This window comes from Camponotus vicinus, unplaced genomic scaffold (assembly GCF_025532165.1).
Source record: "Camponotus vicinus isolate PSW18456_S1 unplaced genomic scaffold, iyCamVici1.0 SCAF_2, whole genome shotgun sequence".
NCBI classification, from domain to species: domain Eukaryota; kingdom Metazoa; phylum Arthropoda; class Insecta; order Hymenoptera; family Formicidae; genus Camponotus; species Camponotus vicinus.
The window spans coordinates 2,257,267-2,282,524 of record NW_028141956.1 but is presented as its reverse complement, the minus strand read 5'-3'; the positions used below and the strand labels follow the sequence as shown (position 1 = coordinate 2,282,524).

The following is a 25,258-nucleotide window of genomic DNA, read 5'->3' as shown; positions in this document are numbered from 1 at the left end:
AGATCGTGCACCTGGTTTTATATACTTCATTTTTGAAAATAAGGATTCACAAATAAATCTGTTGATCCAAACATTGAAAAAATTTTAAGTCCGAAATTTCGCAATTGTGGATATTTAGTTTTACTTAAAATTTTGAAAAAATCTACACTTGTTTCTGATCGCGATTTCAATGAATTATCACTTTGTAAATGGCACAGTTCTATTTGCATATCAACGCTCTGTTCAACTATTGAGACAGGACTTTTATAAAGTACAAGGACTTTTATAAAGTACAAGGTCTTTTCTTAACATTCCAAAGTCGCGAAGTCGTTGATCAAATTGTGCAATAAATGCAAATTGATAATGCATATTTTTTAAAATCGCATTTCGTGCCATAGTCTTCAATAAGAATATTACAAGAAGGAAAGAAAAATAAATTATTTCTTTCTAAATGGTTTAAAAATAATTTTAATATTGTACAGAACGAATCGACATGACTCACTAACTCGGATGTTGTTTGATAGTTTGTTGGAGCTTCAAATTTTTATTAAAATGTTCAGATGGCAAGTCAAGTCTGTCATAAAAGCTAGTTCGCAAAGCGATTCTATATCTTCAAAAAATGATTTAAATGAGTCCAATTTTGCGATATGCATTTCTTGTATAAAAAGATATATTTCTTTTCTCATATTAAAAAATTTTTGTAGAATTTTTCCGGCATTTATCTATCGAACTTCGCAGTAAAGAGGTACGTCTTTATAGGTTGCGTCATATTCTTCAAGAAAATTTTGAAATTTGCGATGAAGCAGGAATTTATTTATTGCCACCTTTAATTGCATTTACTATTAATGTTACTGTTTGCATAGCAGTGGACAGTTTCATATTTTTTTCGCATAAATCTTCCTGGTATATAATGTAATGCAGTAAAGGAAATTTTAAATTTCTATGTTTTAATTGTACTAAAAGTCCAAGTTTAAATCCTACTATAGATTTCGCACCATCTATCTATGCATGTACATTTAGAAAAATCGCAATCAAATTTTTTAAGAGTAGTCTCAAGTATTCTATAGATATTAATGGCCGATGGTCGTACCGTGTAATGAAATTTAACATCTCCTCAGTACATGAAAAATTGTCTTGCAGGATTCGCGCAAAAATACTTAATTGACTAATATGTCAAATATCCGTGCTCTCGTCAAAACATAATGAGAAATAGGTGTATGATGCTAACAACGATTTCAATGAAGAGTACGATACGACCTATACAAACGTACTCTTTACTGTAAAGTTTGATGAGTGCCAAAAAAGCTTTGCAAAAATTTTTTGCTGTGAGAAAAGAAATATATCTATTTATAGAAGAAATTTGCATCTCTCTCTCTCTCTCTCTCTCTCTCTCTCTCTCTCGCAAAATTAAATCATTTTCCAAAGATGTAGAATCACTTTGCTAAACGATATCCGAATGAGTCCTGTCGATTCGTTTCGTGTAAAATTAAAGTTATTTTTAAATCATTTAAAAATAAATAATTTCTTTTATTTCTCTTCCTATAACTTTTTGTTAAGGAATATAGCATAAAATGCAATTTTAAAAAATATGCGTATATTATCAATGCATTGATTGCACAATTCGATCAGCAATTTTGCGATTTTAAAATGTTAAGAAAAGACTTTGCCCTTTTTATGAAAATCTTCTCAAATTGTCAATAGTTGAAGCATTAATTTTCAATCAGAACTGTGCGATTTACAAAGCGATATTTCATTGAAATCGCGGTCAAAAACAGGTGCAGAATTTTTCAAAATTTTAAATAAAATCAAATATCCATAATTGCGAATTTTCGTAATATAAATTCTTTTAAATGTTGGATTAATGTATGTGAATTATGTGAATTTTCATTTTCAAAGATGAAGCATATAAAATCAGGTACACGATCTTCTTTGCGATGCATCTTCGCTTATGCAAGTAAGTACATCAAAAATTGACGTTGATGTTTCGACACTCAAAGCAACAAAATGCAAATAAAATTTACAATTTTACAATTTTACAAATTTACAATTTTACTGGAATAGGTCTACTGGGGAAATCACTCAAAAAAAAAACGCACCTACAATAGTATCTCAAAGGTGATGTGGAAAACTATTGGCATTAAATTTAAATATACCATTTATTTTATAATTACAATATAGTTATAATAAGTAATAATATTAATTTTATGCGTGTATCTAATTATATAATAAATTTATATATAGGCCCTTTATGTGTATGTATGTGTATATATATATATATATATATACACATAAAAAGAGTATATATATATATATATATGTAGGATGTTATTTACAAGTATAGTTTATTTAAAACGGTATACAATATAGAATGTAATTACAGAATTAGAGTACAGTGAGATTACGTCTCGACTCTTCGAACGATTGTTAGGAACTGAACTTGCCTGAACTGCATTGCTGCAATTCACACTCGTCCTTCCGTCATGTATCGTCAGTTATTGAAAAGGACATAAATAATCTGAACGAGCGCAGGATGTTCTAAGAACCGTGCGGGGCGTCCGAAAAGGTACACACGCGGACATAACGCATTCTTTAAACATGCCGGACGTAAATGTTGCGCCGCGATCTGATATAATTCTATATAGATTTCCAAACACAATACACTGTTTACGTAAACGATCAATTATTTCGGCAGCGTCGGTTGATTACGTAGCGTACAACCACACGAACTTACTAAACGCATCAACTACAATAAAAATATGGCGGTAATTCTTTTTTGTACTTGACATCGGACCTAGATGATCTACGTGATACGTATGTAATGGTACATCTCCCTTATCAATTACATTTAAAAATTCCTGTCTACCTTGCTTTCGTTCTACTAGAATACAATTTATACAGCTCATTACAATCTTTTCGATCTTTTGTCGCATATTCTTAAACCAATAATCTATACGTACTAGCGTTTCTGTTTTATTAACACCGAAATGCCTTTGCTCATGCGCTTGTCTAATTATCGAACTTTGCAAAATCTTAGGTACTACTAACAATAATTCGCCATTGTCATTTCTATATAATAAATCGCTTCTTAATAGATATCCGTCGGCTTTATTAAGTGTCGCTAACTTAATAAACTTCTGCAGATCTTGATCGGTACTCTGAGCTTTTTTAAATTTGGCAATTAAACCAGTCGTTACTTTCACTGACAAGTAGAACTTCTGGAAGAGGATTTCTACTTAGCGCGTCTACATGCATCATATTCTTTTCTGGTCTATGTTGAATTTCGTAATCATATTCTTCTAAGGCCAGAGCCCACCGAGCTACACGAACGCATAAATCTCTTTTATTCATTGTTAGAGTAAACGCCTTACAGTTAGTGATAATTTTGAAGCGAATACCTAACAGATATACTCGGAATTTTTTCAACGCTTTAACGACTGCAAGTACTTCGAGCTCATAGCTAGTACACTGAAAAAACTGATTGGTAATAATTATCAAATATATTTAGTTGTGAATTTTAATTGAATATTTGATAAATATTACCATATTTGATAATAATTACTAAATCTTCAATTGATCTAGTTGCAAACAAATTTTGTTTGCCATTGAATCAATTAAACAATTTAGTAACAATTATTAAATATTTAATATTTATCATAAAATCTTTGATGATTGTTATTAAATATGTATTAAACTGTTGTAAATATTACTAAATTATTCAATTTAAGATTATTAGATATTTGATAACTATCATTAAATGATTTAGTTTAGCCAACATGTTTGATAAAGTAATTGGTAATTATTAACAAATTTTGGTAAGATAGTCGTGTAAAAGAGTTGGCAATTATTGCCAAAATTAGCAGTAATTATAACTAAATCATGATAACGAGAAATTAAAAAATCTGGTAATTGTAATTAAATGTTTGATAATAAAAAATAATATATTTGATAAGTATTATCAGATATTTGGTAATTATAACTAAATCATTTTAAGGGGAAATTAAAACTGTGATAACTATTACTAAATGTTTAATTTAAAAAAATAAGCAATTTTATAATAGTTAATAAATATTTAATTACTAGAGCTACATATTTAGTTAAAACAAATGAGCAATTTATTTACTATCACTAAATATTTAATTGAAATAAATAAATGATTTGGTAATTATTAATAAATATTTAAATAAATAATATTTTTAATATTATGATAAAAAGTGGTAAAATATGTGAAATAAATTTAAAGACAAGTCAATATTGAAATATTGAAAAAGATTTATTATAATATTTATATAAGAACCATTTTTTTAATATTAAAATACATATATTATTAAAATACATATATAATATATTTATATATATATTTTTTATAATTTATATTTTAGAACAAGTGCATGCGTGTTTTATCAGAACATTAATATTAACGCTAAGATATTATTTCTTAAACATCGAACATTGAAATAAAATATCGACCTTCGCCTGAAATATGAAAATTGCATGTTCTCACATTACATTCTTTCGAAACATCAACTGTGTAAATTTCATATGTACTATTCTCACGTGGCAATTCGATTTCATAAGCTTTAAAATGAGTATCTAAACCTAAAGTAATACACTTTTTATATACAACATAAAAAAATTCTCTGCTCTTTAAAATAATACATTGCATTATCCCGAATGACAAATTATTTTCATCAGCATTAGAAATGATCACATATTTAGGTCTAAAGACAACGCTGTTATATCGAATCCATGCAACTTCCATTAAAATGTTATCATCTACTTGGGATACATTCGTAAAAATTGAGTTGAAACAAGTTGCCAATGTCTTCCTACGAATGAGTGTTATTAAATGCGCATCCGAATCACTTGATACTAATCTTATTTCTGGACCTATTTCAATTATATCATTAAGCCCTCTTTTACAAAGAAATCTATAACAAGAATGCAATTGCAATTTGATCGCTAATGTTAATGTTATATTTTTCCTTGATATATACTAGCTCATCTCGAGAGCTTTCCGAAACACTATAATTAAGTTAGTTTTCATTAAGTACTTTCCGAATTATGAGGCTTGAAATCATTTCTTAATTTTACATAAACCATAAAATATCTTGTAAAATATTCATTTTTCGATTATCTTACCTTAATACTTTTACGTACAAAATAATGAGAGGAATCAATTGGTGTAAAGAAAACACAGAGTTATTTTTAAGAAAAAAATATGCAATTGTTAATTGTAAATTACATATTTTTTCTTCAAAACAACTATGTGTTTTCTTTAGACCAATTGATTCCTCTCATTATTTTGTACGTAAAAGTATTAAGGTAAGATAATCGAAAAATGAATATTTTACAAGATATTTTACGGTTTATGTAAAATTAAGAAATTATTTCAAGCCTCATAACTCAAAAAGTACTTAACGAAAAGGTACTTAATTATAGTGTTTTGGAAAGCTCTCGAGATAAGCTACAAGAGTGTGCAAAAATATATAGGGTGTTCCATTTAAAAAAATTGAAGTGACCTTCACGTGACCTTCAAATGACTCTTCAGTGTCAAACCAATGATACCATCTTATGGCCCCCTCGAAACCATAAAACTTTTGTCTGAAACATTTTTCTCTAAAATGCTTTGTTTCCGAAATAATTGCGTGCGTTAATTAAAATGGCTCACCCTGTATATATATATATATATATATATATATATATATATATATATATATGTATATATAATATGTATACTTTGCAATTTTCGCAATAATTATTGAAATATTGATTAATAAGATCTAGCGAATGAGTGTGCCTGAGAGCGTGAGAACGTGAGATATATACTCTAGGTATATCAGCGAGTCACATGGTAACGAGAAAGAATGACCGCAAAAACAGGCCTAAAATCGCCCGTTTCGTGGACATCGAAGTTTGAGTTTGGTCGATTTTGGCGGTAAATAAATGTACATCATGGAACATCAATCTTCTGAAAATTTCAGATTGAGCATACCTTTTATTACTGAGATATGAGGGGTTAAATTGATCACTATACATCAATGAAGGGTATGCCATTTTATCCGTTCAACACAAAATACCTCGAGGTTATTTCTCATATCAAAAAATGTTTTAGATAAGATTTGTTTATCTGTTAGAAGACTAATTTATCGTGACCTCAAATCGACGTTTAAGTCAAGTTCAGTGTTGAACGTGTAAAATGGCGTACCATTCATTCGTGAATAATACCAACTTCAACCCTTCATATCTCAGCAATAAAAGGTATGCTCAATTCGATATTTTTAGGGGATGAATGTTTGATGATATACAATCATTTACCACCAAAATCGTATCAAAACTCGAGGTTCACGAAACGGGCGATTTTTGCGGTCATTCTTTGGTTGTGCGTTCTGCGACTCTTGTCTTTTCTTGATTGTAATATATAAATATAATTGTTCTGAAACTTTCATTTCAAATAATTTTTTATTTTGTATAATTTTTGACAGTATTGCTTGTCGATTAAAATGGGAAATTTAAACATATACTGTATTCTATTATACACAAATATGTACAGAATTTTTAAAAGAAAGAATGTATTTTAATATATAAGAATAAACATACAAAATCTAGGATTAATTTATTACATATCATTGCTACAACTTTATAAAATAAAAATTTAAAAATCTCTATGTAAATATATATTTACTAGCTTCAATTTAATTTAATACTTTTTTTAGCTAATTTTATAATACTTATCTTTTAAAAACTTACTTCATTCTCTAAATTGATGTGGTATTGAAGAGTACTGTTGTGCTTGAAATGAATAACAAAGTAATTTACTTTGAAAGGTGGAGATTCTTCTCGTGGATTACGATATATTGTATTATTTAATATATGCCGCTCTGCGATCGGTAGAGGATCTGTATTCATTATATCGAGACATTGGTTATGACTACCTAGCCAATAACTATTTCCATAAAGAAAGCCTGGTTTATATCCACCGCTAGAATCCAGCACTGAAAAATATAGAAGTAAATGTTATTTAAATAAAAATATTATTTACTAATTATAAGATCAAGTTCCAAATAAAGAATTACAAATGAAAAAAACTGCTTTACAAATTATTTTATATCGTGTGAAGTATACTACAAAATAAGTATATTTAAAAGTAAGAGTAAAAGTAGTAATATAAAAAATTATGCCCTCATAATTGCACCAAGAATAAAAATCTAGCAAGTTTAAATCGAAATACTTTAATTAAAAACACTGTTGTACAAAATAGTTGTTTTAATTTTCAAAAATAATAACATTAAATTAAAACAATATTATATTAAAAATTAAAAATTAATCTAAAAATTAAAAATTGGAAATTATAAAATAAATAAACAAATATAAAATTATGCGGGAAAGTTCCCGTAGCTGGAAACTATAGGGTACCCGATAGGGATCGGACGGAAAGTAGATAAGACCGCGTGATCAGTCACAAACACATTTATTCAGTAACAATGTCAAACAAGAATAGTCAATGTTCGCAAGAGAATTCACAATTTTTAGAATTTTACAGAATTTCTCGGCGAGTTGATGCTTCACAAATGCAAAACTAAACGAATTGTACAAATGTTGCCGCGGGGGCGTTGATTGATCGCCAGGCGCGCACAACAAGCGAGCGAGAGCGTTAACAATATGAGCAAGAGATAGCGTTTACAAGAGTGGTTGGACGAATAATTTTGTAACCTGCGCAATTTCGAAAAAATTCGTTTTTTTTTTGATGGTACAAATTAGTACATAAATTCAATCCATTGTATTTCTGTACTTGATTTTCTTTTTTTCTTTTTTTTTTGTTGTAGTCTTGCTGACTTAATATTAAGGTAGTATCACGGTTTTTTCCGAAATTGCACAGGATACAAAATTAGTGGTATAAAGTAGTACAAAATAGGTAAAATAATTTGATAAGTTTGGTTTGATTTTATTAATTTGGTCCTGCTAGCTTAATGGGGGTCTCTTATACTCGACCCGTAATAAATTAACTATTTCCTTTTATAATTCAAAAACTAAACTTCCAAGAAAATTTTGCAAAAAACGAAAAATCGCGTCAGAATTGAATCAGGAATATGTCATTTTAAAGATTATTTTTAATTATCCTGTATATATGTATATGTGTAATTATATGTATATGTGTATGTATGTGTAATTATATGTATATGTGTATGTATATGTTATATGTATATGTGTAATTATATGTATATGTGTATGTATATGTATAAAGTGCATGTAAAAAATTGTTTTTCTTACTCGTGATCTTTTCAAGTTATAAAGGTGAACATGATTTTTTAAATTTTAATATGTAATATTTAGATACTAAAGATGCCGATTATCTCGTAAACGATATATAGTAGCAATTTTTTATTAGATATGATTGCAAATGACTTCTATTTTATAATTATGCAAAAAAAAATTATAGATATTCACTAAAAAAAATTTTTTTTTACTCCTGACCTTTTCGAATGATGAAGGTAAACAATGAATATCTATAATTTTTTTTTGCATAATTATAAAATAGAAGTCATTTGCAATCATATCTAATAAAAAATTGCTACTATGTATCGTTTACGAGATAATCGGCATCTTTAGTATCTAAATATTACATATTAAAATTTAAAAAATCATGTTCACCTTTATAACTTGAAAGATCACGAGTAAGAAAAACAATTTTTTACATGCACTTTATACATATACATACACATATACATATAATTACACATATACATATAACATATACATACACATATACATATAATTACACATACATACACATATACATATAATTACACATATAATTACATATATACAGGATAATTAAAAATAATCTTTAAAATGACATATTCCTGATTCAATTCTGACGCGATTTTTCGTTTTTTTGCAAAATTTTCTTGGAAGTTTAGTTTTTGAATTATAAAAGGAAATAGTTAATTTATTACGGGTCGTGTATAAGAGACCTCCATTAAGCTAGCAGGACCTAATTAATAAAATCAAACCAAACTTATCAAATTATTTTACCTATTTTGTACTACTTTATACCACTAATTTTGTATCCTGTGCAATTTCGGAAAAAACCGTGATACTACCTTAATATTAAGTCAGCAAGACCACAACAAAAAAAAAAGAAAAAAAGAAAATCAAGTACAGAGATACAATGGATTTAATTTATGTACTAATTTGTACCATCAAAAAAAAAACGAATTTTTTCGAAATTGCGCAGGTTACAAAATTATTCGTCCAACCACTCTTGTAAACGCTATCTCTTGCTCATATTGTTAACGCTCTCGCTCGCTTGTTGTGCGCGCCTGGCGATCAACCAACGCCCCCGCGGCAACATTTGTACAATTCGTTTAGTTTTGCATTTGTGAAGCATCAACTCGCCGAGAAATTCTGTAAAATTCTAAAAATTGTGAATTCTCTTGCGAACATTGACTATTCTTGTTTGACATTGTTACTGAATAAATGTGTTTGTGACTGATCACGCGGTCTTATCTACTTTCCGTCCGATCCCTATCGGGTACCCTATAGTTTCCAGCTACGGGAACTTTCCCGCATAAATCCGGCATAATTTTATATTTGTTTATTTATTTTATAATTTCCAATTTTTAATTTTTAGATTAATTTTTAATTTTTAATTTTATTGTTTTAATTTAATGTTATTATTTTTGAAAATTAAAACAACTATTTTGTACAACAGTGTTTTCAATTAAAGTATTTCGATTTAAACTTGCTAGATTTTTATTCTTGGTGCAATTATGAGGGCATAATTTTTTATATTACTACTTTTACTCTTACTTTTAAATATACTTATTTTGTAATATACTTCACACGATATAAAATAATTTGTAAAGCAGTTTTTTTCATTTGTAATTCTTTATTTGGAACTTGATCTTATAATTAGTAAATAATATTTTTATTTAAATAACAATTACTTCTATATTTTTCAGTGCTGGATTCTAGCGGTGGATATAAACCAGGCTTTCTTTATGGAAATAGTTATTGGCTAAGTAGTCATAACCAATGTCTCGATATAATGAATACAGATCCTCTACCGATCGCAGAGCGGCATATATTAAATAATACAATATTTCGTAATCCACGAGAAGAATCTCCACCTTTCAAAGTAAATTACTTTGTTATTCATTTCAAGCACAACAGTACTCTTCAATACCACATCAATTTAGAGAATGAAGTAAGTTTTTAAAAGATAAGTATTATAAAATTAGCTAAAAAAAGTATTAAATTAAATTGAAGCTAGTAAATATATATTTACATAGAGATTTTTAAATTTTTATTTTATAAAGTTGTAGCAATGATATGTAATAAATTAATCCTAGATTTTGTATGTTCATTCTTATATATTAAAATACATTCTTTCTTTTAAAAATTCTGTACATATTTGTGTATAATAGAATACAGTATATGTTTAAATTTCCCATTTTAATCGACAAGCAATACTGTCAAAAATTATACAAAATAAAAAATTATTTGAAATGAAAGTTTCAGAACAATTATATTTATATATTACAATCAAGAAAAGACAAGAGTCGCAGAACGCACAACCAAAGAATGACCGCAAAAATCGTCCGTTTCGTGGACCTCGAGTTTTGATACGATTTTGGTGGTAAATGATTGTATATCATCAAACATTCATCCCCTAAAAATATCGAATTGAGCATACCTTTTATTGCTGAGATATGAAGGGTTGAAGTTGGTATTATTCACGAATGAAGGGTACGCCATTTTACACGTTCAACACTGAACTTGACTTAAACGTCGATTTGAGGTCACGATAAATTAGTCTTCTAACAGATAAACAAATCTTATCTAAAACATTTTTTGATATGAGAAATAACCTCGAGGTATTTTGTTTTGAACTGATAAAATGGCATACCCTTCATTGATGTATAGTGATCAATTTAATCCCTCATATCTCAGTAATAAAAGGTATGCTCAATCTGAAATTTTCAGAAGATTGATGTTCCATGATGTACATTTATTTACCGCCAAAATCGACCAAACTCAAACTTCGATGTCCACGAAACGGGCGATTTTAGGCCTGTTTTTGCGGTCATTCTTTCTCGTTACCATGTGACTTGCTGATCTACCTAGAGTATATATCTCATGTTCTCACGCTCTCAGGCACACTCATTCGCTAGATCTTATTAATCAATATTTCAATAATTATTGCGAAAATTGCAAAGTATACATATTATATATACATATATATATATGTATATATATATAACGTAATCCAAGCCAATATTTAGTTTTAAATCAGAAATAGGTTTGGATTAGATTATATTTTCCTCGGAAGTGGAACCCTCCATAAGGAGGGGCGATTGTATTCGCGCATGTTTTTTATGAGACGAAACGAAGTTCACTCTACATCTAATCTTGACCCTTGCTGAGAATGAACTTTTCTTCGTTTTGCAAAGTACATACGTGGACACAGTGGGTGGTTCCATCTCCTCTCCCTTACGGGGGGCTCTTTTTTTTTTTTTTTTTTTGCGCAGGGGAAATCCTCATGGATACCTCCTCTCCTCGGGGAAGGAGAGGGGGTTATGCCGGACTCTTACCAGCTAAAACCCCTGCGGGTGTCCTCGTCAGCGGTTTAAACGGGAGGGCCACGGGTACGCCAAAGGCATTCTTCCGCGATCCCCCCACCGCGTTACCTTCTATTTTTACCGGAAGGTGGGACACCTCCACCTCCCAGGTCCACCAACGGGGGAATATGCCGGCGGGAGGTTCCCCGCTCCTCGCCGGCTCCCCACTCGCCGCGGCCCCTGGTCACGGGGTCCCTTCCTATGCTGAGAGGGAGGAGCGGGAGGGGGGGCACTATGGGGCCATGTGCTAAAGCTGAGGCTCCCAGGTCCCCGGAACCTCCTTTCGCCCCTTCACTCCTCCTCTTCTTAAGGCCCCTGAAGCAGGGCAGTTTCCTCAGATCACGGGGCCTCTTCCTATGCTGAGAGGGGGGAGCGGGAGGGGGGGCACTACGGGGCCATATGCTAAAGCTGAGGCTCCCAGGTCCCCGGAACCTCCCTCCACCCTTCCACTCCTCTTCTTCTTATGGTCCTTGAAGCAGGGCGTCCTCAAGGGGGGGCACCCCCCTCACCCTCAAAGGTGGTCCCATGATGGGGCCGGAAGCCCGGGCAGCCTCCCTCTCCCCCGCGGCACTCTCCTTCTGATGTTCGGCGCCTGTGGTGGAGAAGGGGGGCATCCTTCTCCTGTCTTTTCTCTCTCTCTCTCTGCCTCCTCCTTCGCCATCATGACGGCCTCACAGTAGGTCGTCACAGCCCGCCACGACTCCTCCTCCTGCGTCATTGCCCTGATGACCGCCGCCAGGGAAAGATCCTCGCCTATAACTAGGACCAGGGCACGACGCTGCACCTCCCAGGCCGTACAGGCCTCGAGAGTGTGCTGCGCCGTGTCCGGTCCTCCTCACAGTGGTGGCACATTTCCCTCCCGATGCGGCACAAGTACTGATCGAAACATCCGTGTCCGGTCAGCACCTGCGCCACCCTGAAGATAATCTGCCCCCAGCCTCTTCCCACCCATCGCGCGAACACCGGCAAAACGGCCCTCACCACTCTCTGCTCCTCGTAGGCTGGCCCAGACAGTTGCCTTTGCCAGCCCACGAGGACAGATTCCGCCACCTGATGGCTTTTTTCGCCATCAGCCCATAGGTATTACCCTCTCCCGGAGCTCTCGGAGACCTCCAGTACACCAACGCCTGGCCCTGAGCCAAGAGCTCCAGGGGAGGGACCCCCGCCAATATCGCCGCCGCCGCATACGAGACCGTGCGGTATGCACGGGCGGCCCTTAACACGATGGGCCGATGCGCCCTCCGCAACAGGCCACCGACCTTCCTGGGCCTCGAGGCCGCACCCGCCCAGATCGGTAACCCATACAGGGCCCCCGAACTAACCGTGCCCGCATATAACTTGCGGACACGGCCGTCCGGCCCCCCAAGGTTGGGCAGCAGCCTCGATAGTGTTTTAATAAACAACGAGCGACAATTAAAACTTTTTGAGGGTTACTCAGGACCCTTGATAACTTATGTCAAGGTCAAAGTCATTGGTGGGGGCTAAGTTAAAATAAATATTTACTAAAAATATTTCCTGTTCTGAAATTATCAAATAATGTATATTGATATTTGTCCTTACGAAGCTTCAAAGATTGAATTATCAAAATATCGAAGATTTAAAACTTTGAATTTTTAAATTCCGTTCTTCAAAGGTTTTAATATCGAAGCTTCGAAGTTCGAATGTTGAAACCTTCGAAGTATTATTAATCCTAGTATACATGTATGATATAGTAATATTAACTATACAAAATATTTTGTTTTAGGACTTTGTTACGCTCGGTCTTTGTTTACCGTCATCATGTTCTATAAATGACTTAAATTTAATTCTGGAAAAAATATTTCGTGATAGAGCTTTTTTTGTTAATGACCTTTATTCTGTAGACTTCAAATTGGTCGAAGTTAAAAATTTAAAATATAATCAGCAAGGATTACTTAATGATGCAATATTTTTTATCTGGTATGTCGAAAAATACGAACAAAATATATAATTAATAATAGCATAATAATAACTTTATCAATAATAATATAGAATAATAATAACTTTATTAGCACATATTAATATATTTAAGAGAAATATTTTTATATAACATCCAAATATTTTGAAATAACAGATATATTTTTTGTATTTATTTTATAATTATAGTGTTTTAGCGCTTACTTTTTCTATGATGATAATCGGAACAACATATGATATATTTGTGCATCAAAAATATTTCATCGTAACGGATAAAACTATCGCTAGTAAGTATCGTATTTTAAATCACTTAAAAACTTTTTTCAACAACAGATCTCATTCATAATATTGAGCACATGTTGATTTTTTATATAAATATAATACTATTGTGGAAATTCTGTATTGCGATTCAGATGTGAAGACCATATCCGAGGAAATGGAAATAACACCTTTACGTCGAGAAAGTAGAATTGGACAAATATTACTGTGTTTTTCTATATACACAAATACAAAAATAATATTAAATACGAAATTGAATGCTGACGAAATACCTGTCATTCACGATTTAAAATTTCTAAGTATGAGTTGGATAATTATTTTGCATACCGTATTTTTCATGTTGGATTATGTCGGTGAGCAATATGGAAAAAAAATTATAGAAATTATATATATATATATATATATATATATATATATATATATATATATAATCACGTTTTCGACGTATAATCACAAACATCTACACTGTATACTAGACCGCTAACTTGCGTCAAATACATACACACAAAATTTATGTACTAAATTCTTACGCATGCGTAACGTTGGTAGATAGCAGTCACGTTTGTGATTGGTTGATGTTATATACAATGTATATAAGTATGTAATTTGTCTATAAACTCACAGGTGAATAAAAGTTATCTTGAATATATAATAATATATAATAATATATAATCTTCTTCGTTTTAATTCAAGAATTGTTATAGCCTTTAAAAATAAAATATATCAAAATATATTTGAAAGATATATGGTATAATTAAAATCAAGATTGAAAATATATGAAGATTAAAAATATATGTATATAACATTTATATATATTTATATTTATTTTATTACAAAATTAAAAGTTTATGATGTAAAAAGTACAATTTTTAAAGTGAAAACTTAAATATTAGCTGGTTATAGATCCATCATATTAGTTTTCTTACCAATATTACGGATACGCGACCGTCATATTACATGGTTTTCGGAGACATTTTATGTATAAAATCAATGAGAGTTAGCGATCTAGTTATAGTATATATATCTGTGCGTATAATAAAAATTATTTCGTATAGATAATAAAGTACCAGTGTACAAAACGACCTTGAACGTCTTCATTCACGTATCAATCAATACAATCGTACCAGTGGATACTTACTTTTTTTCAAGTGGGCTTTTAGTATCTTATTTATATTTGAAGGACAAAATGTACAAAAGAAAAGCTACATTGATTAATTACAAAGAAATATTAAATGAATTCTTTATTCATGTAATAAGAAGATTTATTCGGTACGTTTCTCATTATCATTACTTATACAGACAATAAACAAGAACAATGCATATAAATAAACAGTTTACAAATAAAATCAATATTTCTTTTTTTTGTTCTTTCTGTTTATATATTTTGATATATCTCAAAATGATTTATTTTGAGGTTGACACCTGCATACATGATGATGATAGGAATATTGCAATTAAATTCGGCTTGGTACGACAAGAATTCACACTTTCCAACTTATATGTATAAAGTTTGCTCACAATATTGGTGGAAAAATCTTTTATACATAAATAATCTGTTCGATTCCGATAGAATGGTATATAATCATATTTAAAATATAATTAGCTGTATCATTTACAAAACATTAAAATTTTTATATAATTTGAATATATTATTTTAAAAATATTAAAATTTTATAGTGTATGAATTGGAGTTGGTATTTAGCCAATGATATGCAATACTTTATAATTGCTACAATACTATTGATTTTGTCAACTATGTAAGTTGATTTATTGATAAGTTGATGGTATTATAATCAACATATGCTGGGCATACATATTTAAATAAATATGAATTGCTAATTTCAGATACTTTTACATGAGTGTTTTCATATTGGGTACACTTTTAATAGGTTCTATTGTGCTTAGCGGTTATATTTCATATAGTTATGAATATATCCTGACGTAAGTGATAAAAATGCTAATGAGAATATGTTAAGACGCTTATAAGATATTATGTTAAGAATGTAAAATGTTATGCTAAAAATTGAAATGCTTTTTAGCGATTTAAATTAGAGATTAGAGATTTTTTGGATTGCTTATAATATATATTATTGCCTTAAATATTCTCCTTTAATATTATTACCTAAAAAATATATTTAAATAAATAAATTAATTAAAATTTAAAATATATTGTTTTCAGATATATATTGTTTTCATTTTAATAACTTTTCTTTGCAATAAAATTTTTATATCCAAAAATAGAAACTTACTCTTTGTAAATCAGAAAATAATCAAAAAGGAGATATCGAGTGTCTATTATTATGTCTTCCTTTCAGTGTTTTTTTTTTTAATAAATATATTCTAAATGTTATTCTTTTGATTCCTATACATATTTTTTATTAAAAATAGTATAAGATAAAAATAGCAAAATAATATAAGATAAAAATAATATAATAATATAAGATTGGTTTTTGTATTTTTACTTTTTTTCTAAGTTTTTGGAAATGCTTTTCTTTTTCTCATTTCAATAATCTTGTTAAGTTCTTAACTTTTGAAAATAATGAGGATCCAGATTTTTTTTAATAAAAAAGTGCTGATATAAATACATAGAACAAAAATAGTTATAATGATAATTCAATGATTAACAAATCAACAAATGAACTGTCATAATATTAAAATTTGTATGTGTACATGCACAAAATCAAAGTGTGCATTTTTGGATTTTTTGAAAAAATTCTAGGTGTTCTTATTACTGCACGTAATTCAAAAATTGAGAAATTTTATGATGTAAATATCACTTTGAAAAGTTAGTACGTGAAAAATCAAAAATGTATATAGAACTGTATTATTCTTAAGTCTTGTTTCACATTTATGAGACATAGGATGATATAAAGATTTTGTTTTACGTGAAAATTCGAAAATCTTTGCAAAGCTATATATTTTTAAACATTGTTTCATATTCAAAGCACTACGATTAATTTACTTATCTATAATAAACAATTACAATTAAGATCTTCGAACGTTACTCAATTATGATTTTGATCACGTATTTCAAGTTTAATGAAATTGATGAGAACGTTATATAATATAATAATTTTATATACATTTTTGCTTCATATTAATATATAAATATATTAATATAAATATATGTATAAATCTTTAATTAAAATATAAATATATTAATATACAAAAATTAATATACAAGTAATTAATCAGGATAATTCATTTATGTATTTTATAATTATTTTAATAATTGTTTAATTGTTTATTTTTTCATTAAATTCATATAAGAATAAAATTATACTTTACCTTTTTAAAGACTAATTTTTTATTTAGTCTTCTTATAATATAACCTGTAATTATATATATGGTCCTATTCTGATCCAAGGAGGGAAGTAGAAGATACTTCTAAGTATGAATTGTTCATCTAATCTGCAATAAAAATAGGGTTCATTTAATTATTCTCATAATTAGCATAACATTTTATATTCTTAACATAATATCTTATAAGCATCTTAACATATTCTCATTAGCATTTTTATCACTTACGTCAGGATATATTCATAACTATATGAAATATAACCGCTAAGCACAATAGAACCTATTAAAAGTGTACCCAATATGAAAACACTCATGTAAAAGTATCTGAAATTAGCAATTCATATTTATTTAAATATGTATGCCCAGCATATGTTGATTATAATACCATCAACTTATCAATAAATCAACTTACATAGTTGACAAAATCAATAGTATTGTAGCAATTATAAAGTATTGCATATCATTGGCTAAATACCAACTCCAATTCATACACTATAAAATTTTAATATTTTTAAAATAATATATTCAAATTATATAAAAATTTTAATGTTTTGTAAATGATACAGCTAATTATATTTTAAATATGATTATATACCATTCTATCGGAATCGAACAGATTATTTATGTATAAAAGATTTTTCCACCAATATTGTGAGCAAACTTTATACATATAAGTTGGAAAGTGTGAATTCTTGTCGTACCAAGCCGAATTTAATTGCAATATTCCTATCATCATCATGTATGCAGGTGTCAACCTCAAAATAAATCATTTTGAGATATATCAAAATATATAAACAGAAAGAACAAAAAAAAGAAATATTGATTTTATTTGTAAACTGTTTATTTATATGCATTGTTCTTGTTTATTGTCTGTATAAGTAATGATAATGAGAAACGTACCGAATAAATCTTCTTATTACATGAATAAAGAATTCATTTAATATTTCTTTGTAATTAATCGATGTAGCTTTTCTTTTGTACATTTTGTCCTTCAAATATAAATAAGATACTAAAAGCCCACTTGAAAAAAAGTAAGTATCCACTGGTACGATTGTATTGATTGATACGTGAATGAAGACGTTCAAGGTCGTTTTGTACACTGGTACTTTATTATCTATACGAAATAATTTTTATTATACGCACAGATATATATACTATAACTAGATCGCTAACTCTCATTGATTTTATACATAAAATGTCTCCGAAAACCATGTAATATGACGGTCGCGTATCCGTAATATTGGTAGAAAACTAATATGATGGATCTATAACCAGCTAATATTTAAGTTTTCACTTTAAAAATTGTACTTTTTACATCATAAACTTTTAATTTTGTAATAAAATAAATATAAATATATATAAATGTTATATACATATATTTTTAATCTTCATATATTTTCAATCTTGATTTTAATTATACCATATATCTTTCAAATATATTTTGATATATTTTATTTTTAAAGGCTATAACAATTCTTGAATTAAAACGAAGAAGATTATATATTATTATATATTATTATATATTCAAGATAACTTTTATTCACCTGTGAGTTTATAGACAAATTACATACTTATATACATTGTATATAACATCAACCAATCACAAACGTGACTGCTATCTACCAACGTTACGCATGCGTAAGAATTTAGTACATAAATTTTGTGTGTATGTATTTGACGCAAGTTAGCGGTCTAGTATACAGTGTAGATGTTTGTGATTATACGTCGAAAACGTGATTATATATATATATATATATATATATATATATATATAATTTCTATAATTTTTTTTCCATATTGCTCACCGACATAATCCAACATGAAAAATACGGTATGCAAAATAATTATCCAACTCATACTTAGAAATTTTAAATCGTGAATGACAGGTATTTCGTCAGCATTCAATTTCGTATTTAATATTATTTTTGTATTTGTGTATATAGAAAAACACAGTAATATTTGTCCAATTCTACTTTCTCGACGTAAAGGTGTTATTTCCATTTCCTCGGATATGGTCTTCACATCTGAATCGCAATACAGAATTTCCACAATAGTATTATATTTATATAAAAAATCAACATGTGCTCAATATTATGAATGAGATCTGTTGTTGAAAAAAGTTTTTAAATGATTTAAAATACGATACTTACTAGCGATAGTTTTATCCGTTACGATGAAATATTTTTGATGCACAAATATATCATATGTTGTTCCGATTATCATCATAGAAAAAGTAAGCGCTAAAACACTATAATTATAAAATAAATACAAAAAATATATCTGTTATTTCAAAATATTTGGATGTTATACAAAAATATTTCTCTTAAATATATTAATATGTGCTAATAAAGTTATTATTATTCTATATTATTATTGATAAAGTTATTATTATGCTATTATTAATTATATATTTTGTTCGTATTTTTCGACATACCAGATAAAAAATATTGCATCATTAAGTAACCCTTGCTGATTATATTTTAAATTTTTAACTTCGACCAATTTGAAGTCTACAGAATAAAGGTCATTAACAAAAAAAGCTCTATCACGAAATATTTTTTCCAGAATTAAATTTAAGTCATTTATAGAACATGATGACGGTAAACAAAGACCGAGCGTAACAAAGTCCTAAAACAAAATATTTTGTATAGTTAATATTACTATATCATACATGTATACTAGGATTAATAATACTTCGAAGGTTTCAACATTCGAACTTCGAAGCTTCGATATTAAAACCTTTGAAGATCGGAATTTAAAAATTCAAAGTTTTAAATCTTCGATATTTTGATAATTCAATCTTTGAAGCTTCGTAAGGACAAATATCAATATACATTATTTGATAATTTCAGAACAGGAAATATTTTTAGTAAATATTTATTTTAACTTAGCCCCCACCAATGACTTTGACCTTGACATAAGTTATCAAGGTCCTGAGTAACCCTCAAAAAGTTTTAATTGTCGCTCGTTGTTTATTAAAAAAATTGTAAACAAGAAAGTTTCACGAATTTTACATAATTTTCGAACATCATTTTTTATTTAAAATCGATTAGATTTGGATTAGGTTTGGTTATATCTTCCGGAAGTAGAGCCCTCCCGTAAGGGAGAGGAGATGGAACCCACTGTGTCCACGTATGTACTTTGCAAAACGAAGCAAAGTTCACTCTCAGCAAGGGTCAAAATTAGATGTAGAGTGAACTTCGTTTCGTCTCATAAAAGACATGCGCGAATACAATCGCCCCTCCCTATGGAGGGTTCCACTTCCGGAATATATAATCTAATCCAAACCTATTTCTGATTTAAATCTAAATTTTATTTTGGATTACGTTATATACAGGGTGTCCCATTTTAAATTAGGACCTCAAATATCTCCCGAATAATACGTTTTACAGAAAAATGTTTCAGACAAAAGTTGTATGGTTTCGAGGGGGCCATAAGATGGTACCATTGGTTTGACCTTGAAGAGTCATTTGAAGGTCACTTCAATTTTTTTAAAAGAAACACCCTATATATTTTTGCATATTCTTGTAGCTCATCTCGAGAACTTTCCAAAACACTATAATTAAGTTAGTTTTCATTCAAGTACTTTCCGAGTTATGAGGCTTGAAATAATTTATTAATTTTACATAAACCGTAAAATATCTTGTAAAATATTCATTTTTCGATTTTCTTACCTTAATACGTTTATGTACAAAATAATGGGAGGAATCAATTGATGTAAAGAAAACACATAATTATTTCGAAAAAAAAAATGTAATTGTTAATTGCAAATTACATTTTTTTTTTCGAAACAATTTTGTGCTTTCTTTACACCAATTGATTCCTCTCATTATTTTGTACATAAAAGTATTAAGGTAAGATAATCGAAAAATGAATGTTTTACAAGATATTTTACGTTTTATGTGAAATTAAGAAATGATTTCAAGCTTCATAACTCGAAAAGTACTTAATGAAAACTAACTTAATTATAGTGTTTTGGAAAGCCCTCGAGATGAGCTACAAGAATGTGTAAAAATATATAGGGTGTTCCATTTAAAAAAATTGAAGTGACCTTCACGTGACCTTCAAATGACTCTTCAAGGTCAAATCAATGGTACCATCTTATGGCCCCCTCGAAACCATACAAAACATGTCTGAACCATTTTTCTCTAAAATAAAAAATGAGAGAGATATTTGGGGTGGACACTTAAAATGGGACACCCTGTATATATATATATATATATATATATATATATATATATATATATATATATATATCCCTATTGGAAAAAATCACGTCACGAAATCACGTCACGAAATTAGATAATTAAAAATTTTATGATCTGAAAAATATTGTATTTTAAAGATTCTTAATATCTTTAAAATCTGTAAGGTCTCGATCTTTTTAAAAGATAGATTTAACGAAATATGGAAGTCGGGCCTGGAACCCCACAATGTCCCGAAATCCACCAATATACACCAAGAAATGTCTCGGAACAGACCATTCGACATATATGTATACATGTGTCAATATGTATATATATATAAATATACTAATAATTTCAATACATTATATAATATAAAAATTAATAAACTTACCAGATAAATTTCCAAATTCAGTATTAAAACGCTTTATGCAGCAGCCTCAATGCCATCTGAATGAAGCATATTTTTATGCTTGGAGCCCGCATACTGCCCGTAAATAATCCATTGGCTCATATCCTTTTAAATATCCACGTAATGTAAAGGTAACCTAAATAAAATAAAAGAAATCTTAATTAGTTAATTAATAACAAACCTAAAATTTAAAAGTAAAAACCGTAATAATTAATATCAAAATAATAAATGTATATGTATAACGAAATTTGATAATGCGAATAAAATAAAAAACGTGATTTTATATACATGAATATTAATAAAACATATTTTACAGTATGATAAGTAATAAATTACAAATTATAAAGAATACGTAACACATACATATATGAAATATAAAAATTAAAGGATTCATTATAAGAATAAATGATAACAAAAGGCATAAGGTAATAAAATATATAAATAAAATAGTAATTTTAAATAAAAGAAAATAACCTCATATATATATATACATAATAAAAGAAGATAAAATACAAAGTTAATTCCAACTTTAATAACAATAAATTGTACGGCCTTATAAAAATTTAATTCATGCATGATCCCATATGGGCAAATTATTTAGATGAATTATAAGCCTCCTTATATAAGCGTTCAAGGCTAAGGCCGTGCACCGCGTTATCTGTTGGAACGCGCCTACAGTCTTATCTCCCCTAACAATTAAGACAAAGGGGACTCGAAAATAATATAAGACTAACAAGGGGAGGTCGCGGTTGACTCTTCACCGATTTTGATCTCCTTTGGTGTGGTGAATCTGCATCGAAAAAAAGTTGATCCGTGTTCGAGCTTTTCGTCTAATGCGCCTTGTAAAAAAAATTTTTTTTTTCCCGAAGTTTAGAGAAATTGCCAGGTTCGTTATCAGGCCTAAAGAAAGACACACTTTCGATCGGTGCCGCTAGTCCAGTGGCAGAGTGCAAGAATAGTAATCCTGGGATCCCAGGTTCAGGACTTTGGGCTGTCATAATATTTTTATTTTTTTTTATTTTTTTTTATTTTTTAACTAATTATTTTTTTATGTATCTATTTAATTCTTTATGTATCTATTATGTAATTATTTCTTTATCTATCTATTTAATTTATTACTCATTATTATTTTCTGCATAAATATGTAATATGTAATAAATATATTATAAATATATAAGTAAGATATTTTCTAATCGACCTTCTAGAATCTTTGACAGGATTACACGACTCTTTCCCCCTCCCCCCGCGTAACGTTTTCTGTAACGATACTTTAACGGCGGTAGCATTCAGCGGTTCACAGCAGGTAGAAAAACCGATTTTGTAAAGCTATGAAAAATGAAAAGTGTGTATTCTAACATTATTAGTATGCCGAATATTTATTTAACATAATAAATAATACATGTTATATACATATATATAAATAAAAGAAAAAAAAGAAAAAAAAAGAAAAAAATTATGACAGCCCAAAGTCCTGAACCTGGGATCCCAGGATTACTATTCTTGCGCTCTGCCACTGGACTAGCGGCACCGATCGAAAGTGTGTCTTTCTTTAGGCCTGATAACGAACCTGGCAATTTCTCTAAACTTCGGAAAAAAAAAATTTTTTTTACAAGGCGCATTAGACGAAAAGCTCGAACACGGATCAACTTTTTTTCGATGCAGATTCACCACACCAAAGGAGATCAAAATTGGTGAAGAGTCAACCGCGACCTCCCCTTGTAAGTCTAGCGCGCCGCGTTATCTCCCATATCGCCGCGTTATCTCCCCTAATGTTTCAACATCCGCGCCCGAGTCTTAAGACTAAGGAGATTCGAAAATAATGTATGTATGAATATTATATAAAGCATTTCTTATTGCGAGTGTAATAAATGCAAAATTATAATTTGTCAAAAGGATATATATGTGTATATATATATATATATTATAATTATAGGTAATTTTAATTAAAGATCGCAATATATATATATATATATATATATATATATATATATATATATATATATTGCGATCTTTAATTAAAATTACCTATAATTACAATATATACTCTCTAAAAATGAATCAGTGTATTATCACTGAAAAACAGTAAATAGTCACTAATTACAGCAGTTATAAGTACAGCACTGTAAATCAGTGGTATTTTATTGAAAGAATTAGTTAATAATTTTGATTGTTTCAATCAGTAATAATATTTCTTTCGTTATTGTCAGTAATATTAAACTACAATTCATCTCTCTATCTATTTCATATAAAATTAAAAATTTTATTTATATTTACTAAATATTTATTATATAAAAAATTTTTTTTTATTTATAATATTACATGCATATTGAACTTGCTATTTTAAATAGATAACGAACGAATAATTTTCATTAAGTCGCCAGACATTTATTTGTCCGACTCATAAGATTGATTTAATATCTGAAATTAAATCGAAGTAATATTTTTAATTTTATCTGTCGCTCTTTGCAAACTTTATATAATTCTTATGACTAAAACTAAATACGAGAGAGATAGCGATCGTAGCGGTAAACAAACGAACTAGCGATTACTGGTTTTACAGTGAAATTTACTGGTTTTACAGTGAATTTTATTTTAACTGACCATAATCAGTGAGATATAAGATAAAATAACAAAAAAATAAGCGTTTCCACTGAAAATCAGTAAAATACTCACTGATTCTCAGTGAAATCTTATTTTACTGTTTAAATTAGTGATATTTTCACTGATTCACTTTTAGAGAGTATATATATAATTAAATATATATATAATTATATATAATATATAATACAATATATATATAATTAAATATATATATATATATATATATAATTTTAATTAAAGATCGCAATATATATATATATATTGCGATCTTTAATTAAAATTACCTATAATTACTAATTATTAATAATCATTAATTACACAGGCCTGCGAGGTTTTCTTTAAAACCAGATTCGTTTTCAGCGTCACAAAATCTATCAGATTCACCTACTCTGCTTTTTGTAACTGACAAAAGTTCAAATTTCGCAGGCCTGTTATTTTTCCGCTGTTGTTGCAATGACGGAAAAAGACAAGTTTAGTTAACTTTAATTATAATTTTTGTAATTAACAATTCAGAACAATTAGAATAAATATATAGAATAAATGCAAATAATTGTTCGTCAATTTCTTCTAATTATCAATTCTTTTCATAAAATTATAATTACATAAATATAATTTTACTTACTTTTTAAGCTCCATAATATTCGTTGATCTACAGCGTCTTTAAAATTTTGTAATTCTTTTCCACATAGAATTGAATTAACAAAATCGGCTCTCGAAGCAACGATATAAGCGGGCAGAACATTGTTATTAACTTTCTCGTATTCAATCTTATTAGATTTATTAATTTGAGCATAAACATAAATTAATGCGTCAAAATTTATATAAATACATAAAATAAACACAAATCGATAAAATAACATAATGCAGCTATAACACAATTACTTATATTTTTTATTATTATAAAATATTAGCAAATATCTCCTGATATAAATTTTGATCGGGCGCTT

The 25,258-nt window shown here is 29.1% G+C and overlaps 2 protein-coding genes across 2 annotated transcripts; one reads left to right on the top strand and one right to left on the bottom strand.

Annotated features, from left to right (window-relative positions):
- Window positions 1–3,752: 3,752 nt before the first annotated feature.
- LOC145966359 (nose resistant to fluoxetine protein 6-like) lies at window positions 3,753–15,767 on the top strand. Its single transcript, XM_083090406.1, has 9 exons — window positions 3,753–3,771; window positions 9,942–10,186; window positions 13,345–13,538; window positions 13,725–13,822; window positions 13,949–14,167; window positions 14,870–15,083; window positions 15,229–15,388; window positions 15,492–15,571; window positions 15,660–15,767. The coding sequence occupies exons 1-9, from the start codon at window positions 3,753–3,755 to the stop codon at window positions 15,757–15,759; spliced, it is 1,329 nt and encodes a 442-aa protein (XP_082946532.1). The 3' UTR covers window positions 15,760–15,767.
- On the bottom strand, window positions 15,167–25,258 carry LOC145966016 (nose resistant to fluoxetine protein 6-like). Its single transcript, XM_083089685.1, has 10 exons — window positions 24,934–25,258; window positions 21,693–21,846; window positions 19,549–19,742; window positions 19,265–19,354; window positions 18,920–19,138; window positions 18,015–18,228; window positions 17,710–17,869; window positions 17,527–17,606; window positions 17,343–17,438; window positions 15,167–17,225 (listed from the first exon to the last, which is right to left on the bottom strand). The coding sequence occupies exons 3-10, from the start codon at window positions 19,568–19,570 to the stop codon at window positions 17,153–17,155; spliced, it is 954 nt and encodes a 317-aa protein (XP_082945811.1). The 5' UTR covers window positions 19,571–19,742; window positions 21,693–21,846; window positions 24,934–25,258; the 3' UTR covers window positions 15,167–17,152.

Bases quoted from the DNA above. Each gene is read 5' to 3' on its own strand.
- LOC145966359 (XM_083090406.1), top strand. The intron at 10,187-13,344 runs GTAAGTTTTTAA...ATTTTGTTTTAG, and splicing joins ACATCAATTTAGAGAATGAA to GACTTTGTTACGCTCGGTCT. The intron at 13,539-13,724 runs GTATGTCGAAAA...TTATAATTATAG, and splicing joins GATGCAATATTTTTTATCTG to TGTTTTAGCGCTTACTTTTT.
- LOC145966016 (XM_083089685.1), bottom strand. From the start codon at position 19,570: ATGATGCAATATTTTTTATCTG. The intron at 19,355-19,548 runs GTATGTCGAAAA...ATAGTGTTTTAG, and splicing joins GATGCAATATTTTTTATCTG to CGCTTACTTTTTCTATGATG. The intron at 18,229-18,919 runs GTGAGCAATATG...TATTTCGTATAG, and splicing joins TTTCATGTTGGATTATGTCG to ATAATAAAGTACCAGTGTAC.